This window comes from Podarcis raffonei, chromosome 2 (genome assembly GCF_027172205.1).
Source record: "Podarcis raffonei isolate rPodRaf1 chromosome 2, rPodRaf1.pri, whole genome shotgun sequence".
In the NCBI taxonomy this organism is placed as follows: domain Eukaryota; kingdom Metazoa; phylum Chordata; class Lepidosauria; order Squamata; family Lacertidae; genus Podarcis; species Podarcis raffonei.
The window spans coordinates 34,953,736-34,975,699 of NC_070603.1; the positions used below are offsets into that span (position 1 = coordinate 34,953,736).

At 43.9% G+C, this 21,964-nt stretch overlaps 1 protein-coding gene across 1 annotated transcript; it reads left to right on the forward strand.

The window, feature by feature from the left end:
• Window positions 1–1,744: 1,744 nt before the first annotated feature.
• Window positions 1,745–19,839, forward strand: LOC128407456 (E3 ubiquitin/ISG15 ligase TRIM25-like). The gene is made up of 7 exons (XM_053375833.1): window positions 1,745–1,973; window positions 2,974–3,636; window positions 7,036–7,131; window positions 9,084–9,317; window positions 11,894–12,056; window positions 13,927–13,989; window positions 19,215–19,839. The coding sequence occupies exons 2-7, from the start codon at window positions 3,052–3,054 to the stop codon at window positions 19,751–19,753; spliced, it is 1,680 nt and encodes a 559-aa protein (XP_053231808.1). The 5' UTR covers window positions 1,745–1,973; window positions 2,974–3,051; the 3' UTR covers window positions 19,754–19,839.
• Window positions 19,840–21,964: the final 2,125 nt, after the last annotated feature.

Below are 21,964 nucleotides of genomic sequence, written 5' to 3' on the forward strand. Positions count from 1 at the left end.
CATCAGCTTCATTCTCCAATCTTCCAGCGTCGGTAGTTCCTCTTTTACTCCTTCAAGTAAGTGAAATATTTAAAAAGGATCTTAAAGAAAATGGATATGTAGAAAAAGATTCAATATTCCAAACAGAGATAATAATGATTATAAAAATGTATAAAATACTGTTGGAATGGTATACGAAGGACAAGGAAGTTAAGTCGGTCATGATACATTGGGCCAGAGACTTTAGATATAATATACAAATTGATGATTGGGTAAAAGTATGGAAGGAAAATATAAAATTTACAGCATGTACTGCATTAAAGGAAAATGTTATGAAAATGGTATATTACACCGGTTAAATTAGCGAAAATGTTCAAAACATGTAATAAGTGTTGGAAATGTAAAGAAAAAGAAGGGACATTTTACCACATGTGGTGGGAATGTAAGAAAGTGAAAGGTTTCTGGGAGATGATATATAATGAACTGAAAAAGATGTTGAAATATACATTTGTAAAAAAACTGGAAGCTTTTCTTTTAGGAATAGTGGGAAACGAAATAAATAGAAAAGACTGTAAACTTTTTCAATATGCAGTAACAGCGGCAAGAATACTAATGGCCCAAAAATGGAAACAAATGCTGTAACTTTTTTTCACAAGAATTTATCCATTCCCTTGATAACACTGGTTGCCCTTTTCTGTACATTTGGAGGATAAAGCCAAGCAGTTAATATTAACCTATACCCTGTAGTCTATGTTTCAGTGTAATTTGTAGTTCTCTGAAGCCTAAAAAGTAGCATGTCAAGCTTCTGTATTTTCATAGAGATCATATTTTACTTCTTTACTAGTATAACAAACACATGATGCTAAGAATGTAGGCCTTTGGGGTACTTACACCTGAGCAGTTGTTCTCACAGGAAAGTTGCCACCTGTGGAGACAATGTTCCCAACTGTACAATAATTAAGCAGATCTGAACGGCAAGGCTATGAGGCTCAGTGGTTTAGACCACGGCTCCACCTGCATCCCAAATCAAATCCCCCATGATGGGGTGAGCTCCTGTTGCTCTGTCCCAGTTCCTGCCAACCTAGCAGTTTGAAAATATGCCAGTGCAAGTAGATAAATAGGTACCGCTGCGGCAGGAAGGTAAACTGTGTTTCTGTGTGCTCTGGTTTCCGTCACAGTGTTCCATTGCACCAGAAGTAGTTTAGTCATGCTGGCCACATGACCCGGAAAGCTATCTGTGAACAAACGCCGGCCCTCTTGGCCTGAAAGTGAGATGAGCACCGCAATCCCATAGTTGCCTTTGACTGGACTTAACCGTCCAGGGGGTCCTTTACCTTTTTTTAATTAAACAGATAATATACTTGAGAACAAGATGCTGAACGAAATTGTGCTGGTGACTCAATGCAAAATGTTGAAATTGTTATGCAGTCTTCCTGAGAGAGAGCTAAGTGTATCTCATCAAAAATAGAGACTGTTTTATTTCATTTTTTTAAAAAAATACCTTTTTCTGTTTCTGGGAAATATCTGACCAGTATTTAGACCAAATTAAGAGGACAGAGGGAAGAATTGCCTCAAAGTGCCTGGTTTCCATTCAGTGTGGTCTTCCCTCTTCATGTCAGTTCTCTGAGGTGCCTATAGCCTATCTCCTCTTGCAAGAGCTTTCAAGAGTGGCCTTTTTAATGTTTGACTTGGACCTGCTTGTGCAATGACATCATAACCAGAGTGCTTAGCTCCCCCCTCCCTTGTAGTTTGAACTGTGATGTCACATAGCAAATTCAGACCCCATGAAAGACTGTAAACTGACAGGAACTCAATATGAGTTGCTGTTTTGGACCAAGAAAAGAACAACATAAAACCTTTAGCCACTGGAGCTAGATGAGGGATCTGTTAGTAGGTAGAACAGTTGCTATTAGCACCTACGGGTTGCTAATTTTTGCCAGATGGTACTTAATGTTACAGAGTGCCACAATTGACTTTGTATTACAGCTGAACAGGTGAGTGTGGGAAATAAGTTTCACTGATAAAAATCCATCTGCTTGTAGAATTATAGGGTCACAAAGGTAGGGACGGAAGGAACAGAAATAATCTAGCCAAGACTCCTGTATGGAGTGTGCTCTTTCCACATAGTTTTAACCCAGATTATCCCAGATTTGCAGTTTAGGACTGCTGCAGAGAGCTTGCTGGGGAGACCATGCATAACAAGGAACTCAAAAATAACTTTAACAAGGTTTTAATAACAAAACAAAAACTCCTTTTACACTAAAGATAACAACAACAAACATGACCCAACCACCAACCCATCCCCCCAGGGTAATGAGGGAGCTAGGTGCTGCTCCTTATATACTATGCCCAAATGCTGACACAGCTTAATTAACACAACCTAGCAGCACCTGCTATGTTTCACAGCTGTAAGACTTGGTCTTGTTATTGCCCTGGCCCTAGCCCTTAAAGACATACACAACTTGTGAAACAATAAAGAACCTTCACATTTTACAGTGACCATTCAACACTTCTGGGGGTTTTTTGTGCTACAACACAAAATCCAAAAGTTGTGTCTACTGTTCCTGCAGGATTCACTGTGCCAGTCTTGCCTCCTTCTTAGACTAGCTCTCTCCTGAGTATGACTGAATGATGCAGTCTCACCCACTGAAGAGCGGTAACAGGTTTAACCATCTGCAAAGAACACTACCTATTGCATCTCAACACGAGGAAGCCATTGTCTTTTAACAGGGATTACAACCGCCAATTACCGGTAATTGGTTGTAGTAACTAAGTAAAGAAAAGTTTGAGCAACTAAAACTTTGCCCACAGTCAATTAGGCAAGACATTTGAACATTTTGTTTACTTTTAGTGCACGCTGCAATATCTTCAAAGACACACTTTTTTCTTCTAAAATGTTATTTTCTTAGCTCTATGCAAATATGCATGTTTAACCAGTCAATTAAAAACCATTTGTTTCAACTACTGTGGATTTTTTATATATTAAAAAAACAGGTGGCAGCCCAACTTCTCCTAGGGTTTTGTGTAACTACAAGCACTAGCTGAGTCTCAGCCAAAAAAGAAAGTGTTATTATGAAGAAAGCTAGCTTGCTTTTCCTCGAGGACAACATTGTGTGTCCGATATGCCTCGAGGTGTTCAGAGACCCCGTCACCACAGCCTGCGGACACAACTTCTGCATGGACTGTTTGCAGGATTACTGGGACCACCAAGCCCTGGTCGGGGATTGCCCCTACTGCCCTCAGTGTCGTGAGCCTTTCAGTTCGAGGCCTCAACTGCGCAAAAACACAACCCTGGGAGAAATTGCCACGAGGTTCGCAAGGGAAGAAGCCCAAGGGTCAAGGAAGCTGGCAGGTCAGAGGGAGGTTTTGTGTGACTTCTGCTCCCCCAGGAAGATGAAGGCTGTCAAGTCCTGCCTGCAATGCATGGCTTCCTTGTGCGAAAACCACATCCGTTCCCACTATGAAGACAACGCCTTCAGGAACCATCAGCTGATAAAGCCTCTCAATGACCTGAAGGCTAATATGTGCTTGAAACATCACAGACTCCTGGAGCTGTTCTGCAGAATCGAAGGGAAATTCATCTGCCACATCTGTGTTCGGGAAGAGCACAAGAATCATGACGCCATCACTCTGAAGGACGACAGGACCAAGAAAGAAGTGAGTATCACGCCATCCTTTAAGGTCATCAGTTAGTTTTCCTGGAATGCAACTTTCAGAAGAGTACAACTGGTGCTAGGTCAGTACTATAGCCCCCTCTCCTAAACGATTCCTATCAACATCTTTCAGAGATCGTGCGTGTGGCTTTCTTCACCCCTCTTGGTTGGCAACTGGGGGAGCGGAGGCAGCGTCACTTCCCACTGGGTCAGATTGGGATTTCAGTAGCACAGACCATCTCCCATTTTACCCTATTTCTCTTATTTCTGTTCTTCATCACTGTTCTTTCCATTGGCAGGCACTAGAGATGGGATGGCCCAGGGGGAAAAATCTCTTAATAATAATAATAATAATAATAATAATAATAATAATAATAATAAAAAATAATAATAATTTATTATTTATACCCTGCCCATCTGGCTGGGCCTCCCCAGCCACTCTGGGCGGCTTCCATAGAAACCAAAAATACAGTAAAATATCACACGTTAAAAACTTCCCTGAACAGGGCTGCCTTAAGATGTCTTCTGAATGTCAGGTAGTTGTTTATCGCTTTGACGTCTGCTGGAAGGGCGTTCCACAGGGCGGGCGCCACTACCGAGAAGGCCCTCTGCCTGGTTCCCTGTAGCTTTGCTTCTCGCAATGAGGGAACCGCCAGAAGGCCCTCAGCGCTGGACCTCAGCGTCCGGGCAGAATGATGGGGGTGGAGACGCTCCTTCAGGTATACTGGACCGAGGCCGTTTAGGGCTTTAAAGGTCAGCACCAACACTTTGAATTGTGCTCGGAAACGTACTGGGAGCCAATGCAGGTCTTTCAAGACCGGTGTTATATGGTCTCGGCGGCCGCCCCCAGTCACCAGTCTAGCTGCCGCATTCTGGATTAGTTGTAGTTTCCGAGTCACCTTCAAAGGTAGCCCCACGTAGAGTGCATTGCAGTAGTCCAAGCGGGAGATAACCAGAGTATGCACCACTCTGGCGAGACAGTCCGCAGGCAGATAGGGTCTCAGCCTACGTACCAGATGGAGCTGGTAAACAGTTCAGAGGGAGAACTTGCTTTCCTCCCAAAGCCTTTTGTTTTGTTTCCCTCCCCCCAAGGGCAAAAATTGGAATATGACATGTGAAAAGGTATAGAAGCTTGCTTAAACTTGGGTAAATTCTCAGTTTTTAGAACTCCAGGATAAATAGGACAAATATAGAGAAGCAGAAACTGATAGTATTAGCTAAAAAATGAGACTGATAAAAATGCAGATAGTATCAATTTAGTCTTAGTTCCCACCTATCTTTCTTTCTCTCTCTGTTGGGTTTTTTGTTTGTGTGTGGGGTTTTTGGGGGGGTTGGAAAATGAGAGATTAACAGTGGTACCTTGGGTTACAGACGCTTCAGGTTACAGACTCCGCTAACCCAGAAATAGTACCTCGGGTTCAGAACTTTGCTTCAGGATGAGAACAGAAATTGCGGCGCGGCAGCAGCGGAAGGCCCCATTAGCTAAAGTGGTACCTCAGGTTAAGAACCGTTTCAGGTTAAGAACGGACCTCCAGAATGAATTAAGTTCTTAACCCGAGGTATCACTGTTTATCTGTTTGACACTGTTGAGGACTAGAGGAGATATAATAATTTTCAGAATACATACTTTTTTTTCTATAACAATGATGGTTTATCCTGTTTTTATTGTTTTTTGCCTATTCATAACTTAGAAAATGAAAGAGATGATGTGCTTTAATGTTACTGACATGTTATGTGTTGCTTGCTATAATGTGTCCTATGGCATAGGGTGGGATATAACTTTTAAATATAAATAAATAATAAAATGATGAGCCCAAGTGTTTTTTACCCAAGTGTTTATATATATATGAGCCCAAGTGTTTATATATATATATATATATATATATATATATATATATATATACATACATAATGAAGCTATGTAGACCTGGTGAACTATACATTAGACATATTAGCTATGAGGTTAAAATGCTGTCTGTATTTGTGATATATGGCTTGTACCTGTATGTACTTTTCTTTCACATCCTTTATTTCTTCTAAAAGGAGAAATAGTCACATTAGGGCTGATTTTTTTCCAAGCACGCTATCAGCAGAAGATGAGTGAGCCCATCAACCTGCCATTGCAACAAAAGCAGTGAACCAGTTCATACTGACACCAAGATTGTTATGCCTTGTTTTGTTTTGAGTTTGCTTGCCCTTGAGAATGTGCAATTTGGACAAAGTTCGTTAGAAGCTGAACAAAAGGGTTCAGCTGAGGACAGCACCCTATCCGGTTACACCCAGTTTCATAAAAAGAAAACTGAGATAAGAACCTCCCTGCCTATTAAGATAATCAGGTGAGGCTTTTCTACATGCCCCACATGATTAACCCCCATTCTTGGGCAGAGTGAGGTGACTAGCAGATACTAGAGGCTGTGGATCCTTCTCCGGAGTCTCCTAGCCATTCCCTTCTGTCAGAGAGCACAGTTCTGTGTGCCATGTAGTTTGTCCCGGACCCCTGCTGCCCTCAGGTGTGGGGGGTCATGCTATCCCATCCGTACTATTGAAGTAAAATTCGACTGCCATCCAGTCAGCTTCTCTGGAGGACATCATCTTATCCTTTGCCTCAGGTAGTCATAAGTCTTAAACCAGCCCTGTTGTCCCAAAATCATTGGAGGTACAGTTTGCGATGGAAACTCCCTCGCCTTGGAGGCTTCATTATTTCCCATACTTCAGGTGTTTTGTTCGATGGTTGCTTTTTTATTTTATTTTACCAGACAACTAGCATGGAATTGTCAAGGCTTCTTGGCACTGCTTTAATGGTGTATTGTTCTGCTGTTCCGTATTGTTAGGTGTCAACTGCAAAGGGGATTCCGACATTTAAGCTGGCATATTTTACCTGAGATTTCCCTGCTATTCGAGCTCATGCAACAAATAATCTCTAGGAGACTTGACCGTGGTTTATTGCACCGGTAGTGTTAAATGTTTTTTTAAAAAACTGTTTTTATGGTTATTGCTGTTTTTCCTTTTGTCCCCCCTGTGAATGATGCCATGGCCTTTGGCTAGCGCAATAAAGTTTATGAATGAATATTGTTAGGTTTTGTATGAGGTATTAATATCAGAATTTTAAATTCTTTTTTTTTTATTGTAAGCTGCATTGAAGACATTTTGCGTCAAAAAGCAGTTTGTGAATAAAAAATAGTCTTCCTGAATAATTCCAGCAGCTGTTCATCTAGTCCAGTCCTTTGTAATGTGAGTCCAAACAGGATCTCTTCTATAAAACTGGAAAACACATCCCACACATCTGATTTATTTATTTTTTTAAAAATTGAGCATTGATTATTTATGCTCCACTTTTAAAAGGTGCATGTGAAGTCGTCATCCCCAGGCTGCTGCTTCCATGTTCTAATTCTTTCTTTCCCAGGTCGAAGTCAGGAGAGTACAAGCCAATGTGAAAAACCAAGTCTTGATGTTGGCAGCGGACAGTCAGCAACACAGGGGCAGAGTGAACTACCTTGCGGTGAGAAAAGCTTCTGAGGGAAGGGACCGAATCCATGGCACATCCCACAGATCCAGGGGCACTTACTGCCACTCAGTATTGTACCATTCTTCATGTAGGCATATATTTGCATGTACAGTGGTACCTCGGGTTACAGACACTTCAGGTTACAGACACTTCAGGTTACAGACTCCGCTAACCCAGAAATAGTACCTCGGGTTAAGAACTTTGCTTCAGGATGAGAACAGAAATCACGCGGCGGCAGCGGGAGGCCCCATTAGCTAAAGTGGTACCTCAGGTGAAGAACAGTTTCAGGTTAAGAACAGACCTCCAGAACGAATTAAGTTCTTAACCTGAGGTACCACTATACTGAAGTCAAGTGGTTGACACTTCTTTAGAGCTGGAGGTCAAGGTTTTGCCTAGCCATCCTGAAAGACCCCTAGCAAATGCTAACTTTCTCTGCTATTCCATGGAACATCCCAGGTCCTGTTTGGCTCCCATTCTGTTCTTCTGGCTGACTGAGAGTCTTCCCCTATATACTAATAGCAAACTCATCATCTGAGTATGAATTCTTATGTAGCCAAAGTGGTAACATTCATGCATAGGAATGAGCTATCAGCAGGCTCAGGGCTTGCAGATGTACAAAACAATGTATTTTGGGGGACACCTGCCTTAGATCACAAACTGCATCGTTTGAAGACCTAACAACATGGTTGCTTCAAGGAACTGCTGTGCGGTTGAGGCTGTCGGTCCCACAAGCGACATGTTGCTGCTTCTTTTCTTTTTTAGAAAATGTGTCCAGCTTTTATTGTGAAGGACTATTTGATAAATAAAGCAGCTAAACAGCACTGAAAGGGACCACAATGCAATACATACAGACATCCCAGCACAAACAGGAATAGGGTTTCCTGTGGTTGGTGAGCTCTGCTTTCTTCTGACTACCTCTCCTCAAATTACACACGTAGGCCTTCCAGACTGAAAGCTGATTCCCTTTGTTTCCTCTCCCTCTTCACCTCCACATTTCAGGTGGACAATCCTCTTCCAAAATAAAAAAAAAGACAAGACAAGAAAGCACAACAAGCAAGTTAACCTGCTTCTTTGGTCCTTATTTTCTTTTATCGATAGCAGGACTCTCTTAACTTGAAAGGGTGCTCTCAGGAGGAAGACAAAGTTGGGAGCATGAAGCCAATTAGCAGTGTGCGCGCAGTACTTTTGCTAGAAACCAGCAGAACCAATTGCTCCTTATTTATTTATGGTTCCATAGCAGCTTTGCCACTTTAAAAACGTGTGTCTGCACCTACCCTGAGAATTTCACAAAGGAGTATTAAATGAACACATAAGATAAGGAGAGCCCTAGTGAATCAGGTCCAAGGCCCACCTAATCCAACATTCAACAGTGGCCAAACAAACGCCTAGGGGGAGTCCACAAGCAGGACATGAGCACAATAGGACTCTCCCGCATGCAATCCCCAGTCACTAGGTGAAATATACTCCAAGTCAAGAGTGCATTTCATGCTCTTTATTCAGCTCATACTGGTGAGGAGGAATGGAAGTTCCCCCAGAATGTCTGCTTTATATACATTATTTACACCATGGGCCCCACATGATTGGCTAATTCCGGGATTCACCTGTAAGCCAATCAGGTTGCGGATTCACTTTCACCTGGAGCTGGATTGGGTGGCTCCTGTGGATCAATCAGACTGCTGCATTCTGAATCCTATTGTTCTAGGACCAATCAGACTGCTGCCTTTTGGATCCTATTCAACTCAGTACATAACACTAGGATTCACAGGCATCACGGCAATACATGGCCATCATGACTAGCAGCCATCAGTAGCCTTATCTTCCATGGATTTCTCAAATCCACTTTTAAAGCTGCCCAAGTCAATTCTACATCGTGTGGTAGCAACTTCCATACTTTAAACAATGGTAGGTGAAAATGTGATGTGCTTGGCATTGCCTTTCCCTTTCAGAAAGTAGTGAAGACGGCCCGAGACGAAGTGAATAGGGCCTTTGCCGAGGCGATGAAAGAGCTCAAGCGACTGCAGAACAAGGTGATGGACTTTATAGATGAAGAAGAAAGATCGGCCTTAGTTGGAATGGGGAATTCCATTCAGCACAGTCAAGAGCAGCTCATTGATCTCCAGAAGCAGAATTACTGGCTGACAGGTCTCATGGAAGACCCAAGTGACCATCAGTTTCTGCAGGTAGAGTCCACACTGTAATTGGAGCACAGTCAAGACCAGGGAATCACTGTAGAGTTGGGACCCCGAGGGCCGTCTAGTCCAACCCCCTGTAATGCAGGAATCTCATCTAAAGCACCAGTGACAGATGGCCATTCAACCTTCAGTGAAGGAGAGTCTACCACCTCCCAAGGGAGTTTAACAGCTCTTACTGTCAGAAAGTTCTTCCTGATGTTTAGTGGACTTGAATCCATTGGTTTGAGTCCTACCTTCTGGAGCAGGATAAAAAAAGCTTGCTTCCATGTGACAGCTCTTTAGATATTTGAGGATAGCTTTCATATCTCCTCCCCATCTTCTCATTTCCAGGCAAAACATACCCAGCTCCCTTAACTGTTCCTCATAAGGTTTGGTTTCCAGACCCTTGATCATCTTGGTCGCTCTCCTCTGCATGTATTCTAGCTTTGTCAATATCCTTTTTAAATTGTGGTGCCCAGAATTTGACACAGTATCCCAGGTGTGGTCTGACCAAGGCAGAATAGAGTAGGCAATGTTCTCCAACCATGTGTCCACCAGATATTTTAGACTACAACTCCCATCAGCCCCAGACAACATGCTGAGCAACCTGATTCTTGTCAGGCATCTCTTAACCCTTTCTGACCTCTTTTGTCCTTTGAATGATTGATGCTTCCTACCATTGTTGCTACTGCCCCACCCATTATTAGCATGAAAGAAAGAGGGTGACTCGGTTAGGGATTGTACTGTGCTGGGTGAATTCCTCTACCACACATTCCTCTTTACTCTGCTGGGAAGTGTGCCAGTACCAAGAGCAAGAGAGTAAGCAAAGGACATTTATTTTCACAAGGCTAGAGCTGGTGCCAGCTTCCATCACCTGCTTATTATTAGATTGTACTTGTTATGTGTTTACAAAATTCTCCCCTGATGCCAGCAGCAGGTCATGTAGCCCCAGTGGATTGGGCAGCAGCTGCCCATCTGAAGCAAGAGACTCCCAACTCCTTATACACTGCCGCTCATAAATGTTTTCACAGGATCACCTGCCTTGATTCTAAAATCTCCAGTGAGGAACAGCAACAAAAACTCCTCTTTTTGCTAAAAACATGCCCAAAGAGTGCGACTTTATTTTTCGTTTGATCAACTGTTTCTCTAAGCAGCTAGAGAAATGCAAATAATAAAACAGAGTCTTAAACTGAACACCATGTTATGTGAGCAAATGACCTCTGTACCATTTAAACCACACTGCAAAGACACAAATGGAATGTAGCAGGAGGAATGGGCCTGTTTGCATAGAGGTGGCATTTAGCCTATAAGGCCGTATTTGGCCCATAGCAAAAGAGCAATAAAGCATTCAGTGATATTCCAGTAGCATTATTATATCCTCGTCAGTGGCGTAGCGTGGGGGGTGCAGGGGGGGCCGACCGCACCGGGCGCAACATCTGGGGGTTAGGGTTAGGGGGCGCAAATCCATGGGTTAGGGGGCGCAAATCCATGGGCTAGGGGGCGCAAATTACTTGCCTTGCCCCGGGTGCTGACAACCCACGCTACGCCACTGATCCTCGTCATGTGCGAGCGTTTGTGCGATCCTTTGAACTGAAGGTAAAGATCTTGGCACTACACCTCCCTTCCCATTTTATCCTCTCAACAACCCTGTGAGGTAGGTTAGGTCTTGAGGGACAGTGACTTGGCCCAAAGTCATTCAGGGAGCTTCATGACTGAGTGGGGCTTTGAGTCCTAGTCTCTTAGGTCTTGGTCCAACACTCTAACCATGAAGCTACACTAGCTCTTATAACATTTCTAACTTTCCTTTCTTCTGTTGTGAAGGCAGAATCAGTTCGGTCTCCCATGCATGCACTGCTCAGACTTGCAGCTGCTTCGTTTGAACACAGTTATTGTACCATGTGCCTTCAGGCCATCATGCCCTGATAGTTATAACCAATTATCCATGTTCCCTTGGATAATTAAAAAGGGGGAAGGTTGTTAACAGGTTGTTGTTTTTTAAAGAAAATTTTCTCAAATATCTCTGGTATTTTCACCACGAAATTCAAAAACCTGATGCATTCAAAACATTAAATAGTCTCCTGTCATGCCTTGCTGTGATGGTGCCCCTTCTGGGCAGAGGGGGAAAGTTGTAGATTCTTCTTCACTGGAGGCACTTAAACAGATTTGTATTTTGCACTGTACATATCCAGCATTGAGCAAAGGACTGGAGTGGATGAATTCTGAGGTCCCTTCCAACTCTATGATTGCATGGCCAGCCTGAAAAATATTGGCACCTGAGGTAAACCATAAAATGGCGCACACACACCCTGCCAGGGAAGAAAGGGTGAGTGAAGATCTACACCAGGAACAAGAGGGGTGAATGAAGATCTACACTGGGATCTGCTGCCCCTGTGGATCCTGCCACCTGAGGTAGTCTCTTCATCTTGCCTCATGGGTGGGCCGGCCCTGGATTCTATACATGTAGTCAGAAAGCCTGCAGGCAAACCAAGATGGTTCCATTTCTGTGATGAGGACATCAAAATTCTCTCTTCCAAAAATGTTTCAGTGAGTTTCAATCTCTTGTTAAAATCTATTTGTTCCCACAGGACTTCCCAAAAATAAGAGTAATGTCGGGTTGCACAGAAGCTTTGATTGGACTGAAGTGTGAGGAGCCCACCAGTTTCGTAGCACTTAAACAGACCCTGAGTGACTTGAAATCCCAAGTGTCCATGTTCGGACTCTGCTTCATCAACAAAGCCCTTCAAAAAGGTGAGTTGGCTCCACAAAAATGCTACAGCTAGAAAGATGCATTCATAGGCTCAAATAATTCTTCAACACATGGTGCTGTAGATTTTTTTTATTTTACAATATTTTTGTTTCATTTAAGCAAGAACATATGCTTCAATGGCATGCAGTAATATAGAAAGACAATACAACTGAATGAAAATTAAAATTAATCATATGCTCACAAAAATACAAATTTGGGTCATTTCATTCACAATCCTTGGAAAAAGCTGGATCTGTGTACACATTAACGTACACATTAACAACCTGGTGTATGCACAGCCTCTCAGTCCCTTTGTTTCACATTAAGACTCAGAAACCCTTCAGAATGATGCAGCCACATATATAACACTTGAAGTCAAATGCATTGCTCCTTTAACATACCTACAAATCAAATGAGTTTGCGTTGTGGTGTGACCAGGAGAGGGCTTGGAGTCATGATGGATAGCTTTCTGGAAATGTTGATCCAATGTGCCGAAGTTATGCAAAAAGCAAACTCTAAACCAGGGATTGCAGTGAAATGGATTGAAATCTCTTCCTCTCTGTGTAGATCCAGATGCATATAGTTGTAAAATAAACTATATAGCTTAATGCACCCTTGAAAATACATCATTAAAGACCTTTAAAAATAAACAAATTACATTTTTCTGTTAAATCTAACAAAACTAAGAAGCATATTTACCCGGATAGAACCAAACACAAATTAAACAGTGTCTTCTGCATGTGCTGTGGCCAAAATTAGGTTTAGACAAATTCATGGAAGATAAGGCTTTGAGTGGCTATTAGTCACTGAGGGCAAGTTACCAGCAGCAAGAGAGAGCTGTTTCGCTCATGTCATGCTTGTGGGCTTTCCATTAGCATCTGGTTAGTCACTGTAGAAACAGAATGCTAGAATAGATAGCTTAGCAAGGCTCTTCTTCTGTCACATCATGGGGTATTTGGGGGGGAGGGGACCGACCAGGCTTTGGGCTATTTGAGAGTGTCGAAGTTGTACACTGGGTGAGCAGAACCCAGTGTTCTGGTTACCTTTTAATGGACAAGATGTGGCAGCTGTAGAAGAATGAGGAGAGAGACCCCAAAGAGGACTCATTTTCTTTTGCTGTGGTGCAGTACCTCCAGTTCTCACAAGCCCATGGTGATCTCTTGGTCTTCCACATGGCAGACATGGGGGAATTATTAGCTCTGCCTTTTGGGGGTATAGTTTGTGGCCAGAAGCACCTCATTGGGTGAGGCACAGCCATTCAGCTAGCTTCACAGCAGGTGGGTCACTGCTGCCAACTTAGAAGATGGCTGAGAGTGGGGCGGGCGTAGTGCGAACAATGATCCGCCTGCCGGGAAGTTAGCACAGAGGCTCTGCCCCACCCAGCAAGCCGCTTCTCCTTGATGCCCTGCGAGTTTTGCAACAAAACACCACACTAACTTTGAATGTAGGAAGCTCCTATAAGACTCTATCCCTTTGGTATGGATCAAGTTATTCAGGTCTTTAATTTCCCAGCCAATTATACTTGTGTCTAGGATGATTCCCGTAAATGCTGCTGGATTAACAACCGCTGGTTGGAACAATATTTTTGTTAGTGTCTGGTGTGCCAAAGAACTGTTGTTGTTTTGCTAAAGTAGATTAGAAAGGTTGTGTTTCTGGAAGGACGAAAACAGGGAATTTTGCAAGATAATGCAGATCAAATAAGTCTCTTACATGAAGGTTAAAAATAAGCTCAAAAATCTGTGTAGTCCACAGCCCTGAGGGCAAGATCTCAAATTTCTGTTTACGTGGCACCCGGCACAGGCTATGCATGCACACACACACACACACACACACACACACACACAAATAACTCCAGGACCTTTTGCCTTTCAGGGATCACAATGGTGCCTTATGAAGTGATACCAGCTCCCACGGATCGGAAGAGTCTCAGAAAGTGTAGGTGTTGCAATTCCATTTGTCTTCTCATTGTTTTCCTCTGGAGTGCTTTAAAATTTAGCCTGTGCACACAGTACCATTTTATCTGATGCCATTGTACTCCTATCACTGGTATGTGAAGCAGAGTCCTTGTGACGTTTGCCACAACCCATCTGTATCCTGAGGTTTCTTGAGAAATACTGTTACTTGAGTTTTCCCTCAAGCCAGCTTCCATCACATTTGAGAAAACAAGCCGTGATTAAGCTCAGGGGTGTACATCTGGGACAGCCACTGCCAGGGCTTTTTTTTATCAGTCAAAACTTGCCAGAACTCAGTTCCAGCACCTCTCAGGTGGGCACCATTGCCATTTTAAGAGAACGATGGAGGTGTTCATCATGAGTTCAGTCAATTGGCCTAACTTGTTCCTTGTGACTGACCTGGTACTAGCAGCAGTAGCTTAAATTGGATTTTGCATATTTGTAAGGTAAATATAATAGCCACATTAGCAATGTAAGATAGAGGCCAAAGTCTTCTTATTTATTCAGTTCATTTATTTATAAACCACATATCATTTCGCAAAGCGGTATGCAAGCTCAAAACCATACCATACAAGACAGAGATAAAAGTCGGTGAACAAATAAAACACCACATCGTGGCTTGAGTTGCACATCTGAACAGAAGGACCTCCTTTGTGGAGATTCGTCACTGGCACAATCCTGGCTCTTGGATTTGCAAAACACTTCAAGTTGGGGAACTTAAAAAAAATATTCAGGCATTTCACTTCAAGAACTGAAATTTTTTCAAAGCAATTGTAGAAGATATCCAAAGAACACTATTTCACAGGGTTGCTGCAAGATTTTCTGTTTCATGTCTTTAACAGCCAAAGCATAACAGGTTTGACTTTTCCTATCACTTCATCTCTATTCTGGGAAGTTGCAGAAGTCTTGGATTTCTTGTCCTTCCAGAGGAAGGAAACTTGGAGTAAGTGGTTGCTTACGGGTGTGCCCAGATGCTTACTCACTGTTTGCTTCATCATAATCTTCCTCTTTTGTCCAAGGAGTTAATCCACATCTTATCCAGTACCCCAGTCTATTGAATACTGATTTATAACCCTGACATTTATTGATGTTCAGCATTCTAGAAGGAATAAATTAGCAGAATACAGCAAGGTTAAAAGACACTCTGGAAACAGTAAATACCAATTCCTGAAGTGGCCAGCTTTCTCCATTAACTAACACCACCCCTTCTTTCTTGCTACTTAATGCTAGGGCTGCATTGCCTCAACTCAACTAACACAACACAAACTCTCCCTCAAACACTCTCGCATTGGGTAATATTCCATGTTAGCCATACTTACAGCAGACCTGTAGTAAAAGCCCATTAATGTCAGGGCTCATCCGCTTGTCTAATGCCTGCCTCCCATATACAGGCACAAACACAGAATTGGCAAGGGGGGGGAAGAGGAGGAGATGGGTGGAGAGAACTCTTCCCTTTTTGCCCTCCACCTTCACTCACACACACAGAGACACAGCTATCATTGCCTAGGCATCCTTTACCAAATACTGACCATGTGTTGTATGCTGTGGTCTCTTGGATTCCAAGAAAAGTCTGGAGGAGAGTTTGAGGAGTTAGTTTGGTTCCCAGTATGTTTTCTGCAAGGTTAGAAAGTCTCAGAGGAGACACCTACCTGCCCTAACTGACCTCCCATCCTGTTTCTGTCTCTGGTCATCTGCACTAGAACTGACCAAATCTGGAAACAAGATGAGAGATTCTTAGAATTCAGCACTTTCCCTAAAATCGTAGAATTGTAGAGTTGTAAGGAACCCTGAGGATCATCTAGTAGAGTGGTACCTCGGGTTACATATGCTTCAGGTTACATACGCTTCAGGTTACAGACTCCGCTAACCCAGAAATAGTACCTCGGGTTAAGAACTTTGCTTCAGGATGAGAACAGAAATCGTGCTCCAGTGGTGCGGCAGCAGTGGGAGGCCCCATTAGCTAAAGTGGTGCTTCAGGTTAAGAACAGTTTCAGGTTAAGAACGGACCTCCGGAATCAATTAAGTTCTTAACCCGAGGTACCACTGTAGTCCAACCCCCCAGTGATGCTAAGCATTTCATATAATAGACTATTTCACTTAGGCCATTATTATTATTATTATTATTATTATTATTACTATTACTATTCCCATATGGCAGATGGGAGGCAGAAATGCTCCATACAAATGCAGAAAGTGCTGGACCCAGAATCTCCCAGCACCGTCTCTGAAAAAGTCCAGTCCTAGCTGAAGAGGAAAGGTCAATGTCAGCACCAATCTGTTAAGACCTACATTAAACCAAATACCAGTCTGTGCTTGCTAGCTGGACGCTGGCCAGTAAAAATAATCACCCGTCATAAAGTTTTGTGTGTTTTGGTTGCCCTAGTTAGCAAGGGGAGCAGAACCGCAGTTATCATCCTTTAACTGAGAGCTAGCAAGAAAGCGACAGCATCAGGTGACTGCCGCAAGCAGGTGAAAGGCACAGTGTCCTTTGCTGAGGCTGGAGGTGCTTGTGGTTCCGGCTACTGAGTATGAATAGCAAACCTCAGACTCTTGTAATCTTCATTGAACCCTAGTAACGTTGCAGGCAGCCATAGGGGGGCCTCTAGCGTCTTCCTGTTGGTATGCTAACAGTGCACCCATGCTTGGTGCCAAACTGTGTGGGGCCTTGATTCAGCCCTGACAATGGGCCCACCCACCCCAACACCTACCACAACCAGGGCAGGACCCAGATCTGGTTGTGGCAACAGTGCCTGCCATATGCTTTCTCTGCTTTCTCTGCTGCTGCTGCTGCCACATTGGTGACGGCACCACTTGTCACCCTCTGCCGGGGGGGGGGGGGCTTCAGGACATGTTTTAGTGGTGGATGAGTGGTGGCATTTTTGAACAGGAACTGAGCTTGTCTCCCATCCATGATGGTCACCGCCATCTTAAGCTACCCAAACTGCAATGTCCCAGCCCGAAGTTCCTACCCCTAGACGTTTCCAGACTACAGATCTATGAACTCAATACATTTCATATATCTATGGGCAGAATATTACAGTTTGGGTAACTGAGGTAAAGGACAAGATGTTTCTCCTCCCCACATTCCATACACTGATGGCCAGGTTAATCTTACAGCACCCTTCACTGCACCTGAGCAAAGCAGAGCAGCTTAGGGGGCATAGGGTTAGGCTGCATTACACATGACATGGGTTCAGGAGAAACAGCCGGGGTGTTGCTGCCACTGCTCTCACACCCATCCAAGCCCTCACTGCCTGAAGGGGATGTCCCACTCTGGCTAATGCTAAGGCCTGCTCTGACTGAAGGCCAAGCACACTATCCTGATTCCAGCATAGCAGTACTATGAGGGGAGAAGCTGCACAGCCAAATTTCTCCCTCTGGTAAAGAGGAGCACTATCCCAGGTGAAATCTGACAGTTCTACCAACCCCGTAAGAATGATTTGGTCTTTTTGAAAAGGCTAGGGATGCAAGAAGCAGCAACTTTAAACTGTCCCCCAAGAAAATTTCAAACGAAATAATTCCTGAAGGCTGCCAGCAAACACTGTTTGTTCTTCCACACAAAATTGCTGTGGGAGGGCTGGCTGCCAAGCAGTCTCAGACCATGTTCAAGGTCTTGTTACTAACATATAAAGCCCTGAACAACTTGGGATCAGGTTATCTGAAAGACCTATAAGAACAGTTAGATAATCTGAGGGAATTTTACTCTCAAAACCACGCCCTATAGAATACCACAGAACGGTTACCTGGAAACAGGCATTTTCCACCATTGTCCCTACATGCTCAGGAATGTCCTCCTCTCTGCCAAATGTGAAGGACCATCCATTGGTTGTGTCAGGTGTCATTTAGGGGCATTATCTTTTTGCCCAGGCTATTCCTGACCTATTAGACGGGACCCTGTTATTGCGTCTTCTTTTTTAAAATACCGTTTTACTGATTTTTATCAGTTTTTATGATACAGTATGTTTTGACGCGGGTGGCGCTGTGGGTAAAAGCCTCAGCGCCTAGGACTTGCCGATCGAAAGGTCGGCAGTTCGAATCCCTGCGGCGGGGTGCGCTCCTGTCACTCGGTCCCAGTGCCTGCCAACCTAGCAGTTCGAAAGCACCCCCGGGTGCAAGTAGATAAATAGGGACCGCTTACTAGCGGGAAGGTAAACTGCGTTCCGTGTGCTGCGCTGGCTCACCAGATGCAGCTTGTCACGCTGGCCACGTGACCCGGAAGTGTCTGCGGACAGTGCTGGCTCCCGGCCTCTAGAGTGAGATGAGCGCACAACCCTAGAGTCTGTCAAGACTGGCCCGTACGGGCAGGGGTACCTTTACCTTTACGTTTATGTTTTGTTGTTTTTATGATATATTTTTGTAAATGGCTTAAGAGTTTCAAGATTAAGTGGTTCAGAAATGCTTTAAAAATTTTATATAAATATATATATAGCTTCAGAATAAATTGGACATTAATGTGATCCATCAGGGTCAAACAATTTCTTCCTACCATATTGTTTGCTTTCTCCTTTCTTCAAAAATTGTTGTGGCTGCACATAGGATGTTGGCAAGACAAGTATGTCCTGAAGTCAAGGCTGCTTCATCCTCAGGATTTAACTAATACTGAAATTTGGGGATGGGAGGGAATTTCCATTCAGAAATGGTGAGGCTTCACTTTTGCATACTTTGGTGGACTGGCTTGTTTTCTTATTTCCACCTGGGTAGCTTTACTAACATCTTCCATTAGTCAGATACAGGTACCTGTGACATGGATCACTTTGCTTGCTACGGTTTTCTGTTTGTCGTGCATATAAATACTGTAAAGAGCTGGTGGGGTGTTGTGAACAGAGCATTAGACATGAACTAGGGGAAAACCTGGTTTCAAGTTCCCTCACTGTCATGGAAGTTTCTCAATGAGTTTATTACCATTTGGAACAAAGCTCTACTGCTACTACGCTGAGCTCCTTGGAGAAAGACTCATAACATATGTGATAAACAAAAATTTCCAGATTGTTTTGTAGGGTGGCTGATGGGTGGGACTATATGTGGGAGAATTCATGGAGGTCCTTGCCTTGGGCAAGAGACTGGAGTAAGTTTATATTCCGATCACCTCTAGCCTCAGTGACTCTATGATTTTGGAAGATGTCTAGTCTTGGTCTGCCCATCCTTGCCCACCTTCCTGGAGTGGCTTCTTTTGACATTTCACCCCTTGTTTTGCCTCCCACGAAACAGATTACTGTCTGCTAAATTTTGATGCCAGCACTGCCAACGAAGAACTCTTCCTGTTTAAGGAGACCCACTCGGTGCTGAACATGGGAATCTTGTTGGAGAACTACTCAAAACCCAGCCAAGGATTCAACCACTGGCCACAGCTCTTGTGCACCCGCAGCCTATGTGAGGGCTGCCATTACTGGGAGGCTGAGATTTCAAACGCATGGCTGTGTTTGGGAGTCACCTACAGTTACAAACATAGAACTGAGAAAGCTTGCATGTTGTACCTGCTTGGCAGGAATAGCAATTCGTGGTGCTTGGAGTGGGACTCACTGAAGTACTCTGTCTGGCACAACAATATTCAGACCGTGGTACATGGCAGCTACTATAAGACAATTGGAGTCTTACTAAACTATGCTGCTGGCTCCCTGACTTTCTATGGCATCACCAACACCATGAACCTCATCTACCGTTTCCTCACCATATTCACCGAACCTCTTTACCCGGCTGCTATGGTAAGCAGCGGGGCCTCTATTACTTTGAAACAGCACCCAGACTAGAGAGGCCACAAAAAATACCCCTCTTTAAAGGCCAGGGAGGGCTTTGCTGTAGCTGATAAAATAAACTTCTATCTCATTACTGCTAAGGTGGGATTCGTTTCTCCTTTTCCAGTTACGTGGCTATAAACAGAAAGCAAATGATACACATAAATGTGTTTTTCTGTAAGAGAAAAGGATTGCCACAGAGGATCATTTGGAGCAGGGAGGGAAGCCGGTTATGTTACTGGTTCCTTCCTACTTTTTCTTTCTCTTCTTTCTGCCTCTTTTAAATTTTTAACCCATGGTGTTTCCATGGCTGGCGTTTGCTGTGTTTATTTGCATACCTGCTCACGTCCTCAGTCTGAAATGAAACAGAATGCCTCTCCTACTATTCATTTCCCTAAATACTATATTTTTCGCTCCATAAGGCACACCGGACCATAAGGCGCACCTATCCCCCCCAGCCCCCGCTCACTGTCTTGGCTTCTTTAGCCGCGCACAGCCTTTCTGGCCAGGAGAGGTTGCGTGTGGCTATGGCAATTCCCCCACCTCCCACAAAAGCCCACAGGAGCTGCGCACCCTTTAAGGAGCGTGCGGCTCCTGCGGGCTTTTCTACGAGGAGGGAGAAGGGACAGACTGGCCACGTCAGTCCCTTCTCCCTCCTGGGGAAAAGCCCGCAAGAGCCGCACGGAGCTTGTGTGTGGCTCTTGGGGGCTTTTCCTGCCTGCCTCCCCCCTGCATTCGCCCCATAAGACGCACACACATTTCCCCTTACTTTTTAGGAAGGAAAAAGTGCATCTCATGGAGTGAAAAATACGGTGTGCTGTCCCCAAAGCCTTTTTACATGGCACTTGCTGTGGAGTTGCTTCATAGCCAAGGAAGGGCAATTCTGCACATCTCCAGAAGCATCTTTCCCTTTCAGCCAAGCAGCATGTTTACAGAGGGGAAATCCCAGTTAGTGTGCAATGGCATAGGAAATTTCACGGGGAGGGGCTAGCATCTGAAACGTGTCTGCTGGACCCAACTCAAAGGCAGCACTGTTTGCACTTTCATGAGCCACCGACATTCCAGGATCCTCTGTGTGAATGCTAGGTATTCAGGAGCAAGCCATCATAAGCAGAGCAGAAAGCAAAACAATTTGCCTTGAGAGTTGATCGCTACCATGTCTTAGATTCAACCTCCGTTTTGAAAAATAAAATCAAATCAGGGTGCAGTGTCACAACTGAGACACTATCGAAATGCTCACAAGTTCAACCCAACATGTCAAAAATCACTGGGAAATGATCATTCATGATCACTGCACCAGACAATATCGCTTGCTTCCTTTCCAGCTTCCCTCAACCCAATGCGGCTTAAAAAAACAACCCCGAGTTAATTGTTTTCCAGCTACACTCATGCATGATCTCATTCTCATGAACTGCAGTATGATTATTTGCAGATACCCAATCTGCCGCCCCCTCCGAGTCAGTGGCTCTCTTGAAAGGCCTGTCTGTGCCTCTGCAGAATAATCCTCTGCAAAGCATTGTTCTGAAGAGGCACAGGTGTCTTTCGAACTCTTGGGGACTGGGTGTCCAGCCGGTCCCTTGAGCAGCTGGATTAACTTAACAAGTCATTACAACCCCCTGACAGGCTCTTTCAAGTTACAGTTTAAGATCTTTTGATTGTTAATTATCCCTTGCTGGCAGCAGTTGCCAGCAATTCGCCTCGGATGACAGACTTGGCTGCATCCCAGTGTCTCCATGGCTGCATCTAAAGACACTCACTCCCAAGGCACTCACAGTGCTACAAAGCAACCCTCAAGTTCACAGCCTTGTTTTCAAGGGTGTAGTCTTCTGTTGCTCAGAAAAATCCACATTTGTTCACTTCGTTCTGCGTTCACATTTGATGGGTGAGCACTCTTTCTCTGGCTGTTTTCCAAAGCATTGCAGAATGAGGTTTTGGAGTTCCCTCTTACCCTGGGCTCCTGAGTGCTTCACAGCAGAAAACTCTACTATTAGCATTCTACGCCTGTGAGAGACCCCTGAGATCAGTATGCAGCACACAATGTACACAATGAGACATGAGAATGGCTGCACATAACCTAAACAGGCCTTCTTCGTGTTATTTCTAGATTCATGTTTGGGGATGTGGAAATCTCAATTTTCATCTTCAAGAAAACTTGAATCCTACACAGCTCCAGCAGATAAGCAAAAGCTGATGCTCATAATAAAGTTTTGTTTTATTTTTAAAAAA

What these genes read in the sequence shown, in the direction of transcription:
- LOC128407456 (XM_053375833.1), top strand. Translation starts at nt 3,052, where the DNA reads ATGAAGAAAGCTAGCTTGCTTTTCCTCGAGGACAACATTGTGTGTCCG. An exon ending in GCAGAGTGAACTACCTTGCG is followed by an intron (nt 7,132 to 9,083) that starts GTGAGAAAAGCT and finishes TTTCCCTTTCAG; the next exon opens with AAAGTAGTGAAGACGGCCCG. An exon ending in CAACAAAGCCCTTCAAAAAG is followed by an intron (nt 12,057 to 13,926) that starts GTGAGTTGGCTC and finishes TTTGCCTTTCAG; the next exon opens with GGATCACAATGGTGCCTTAT.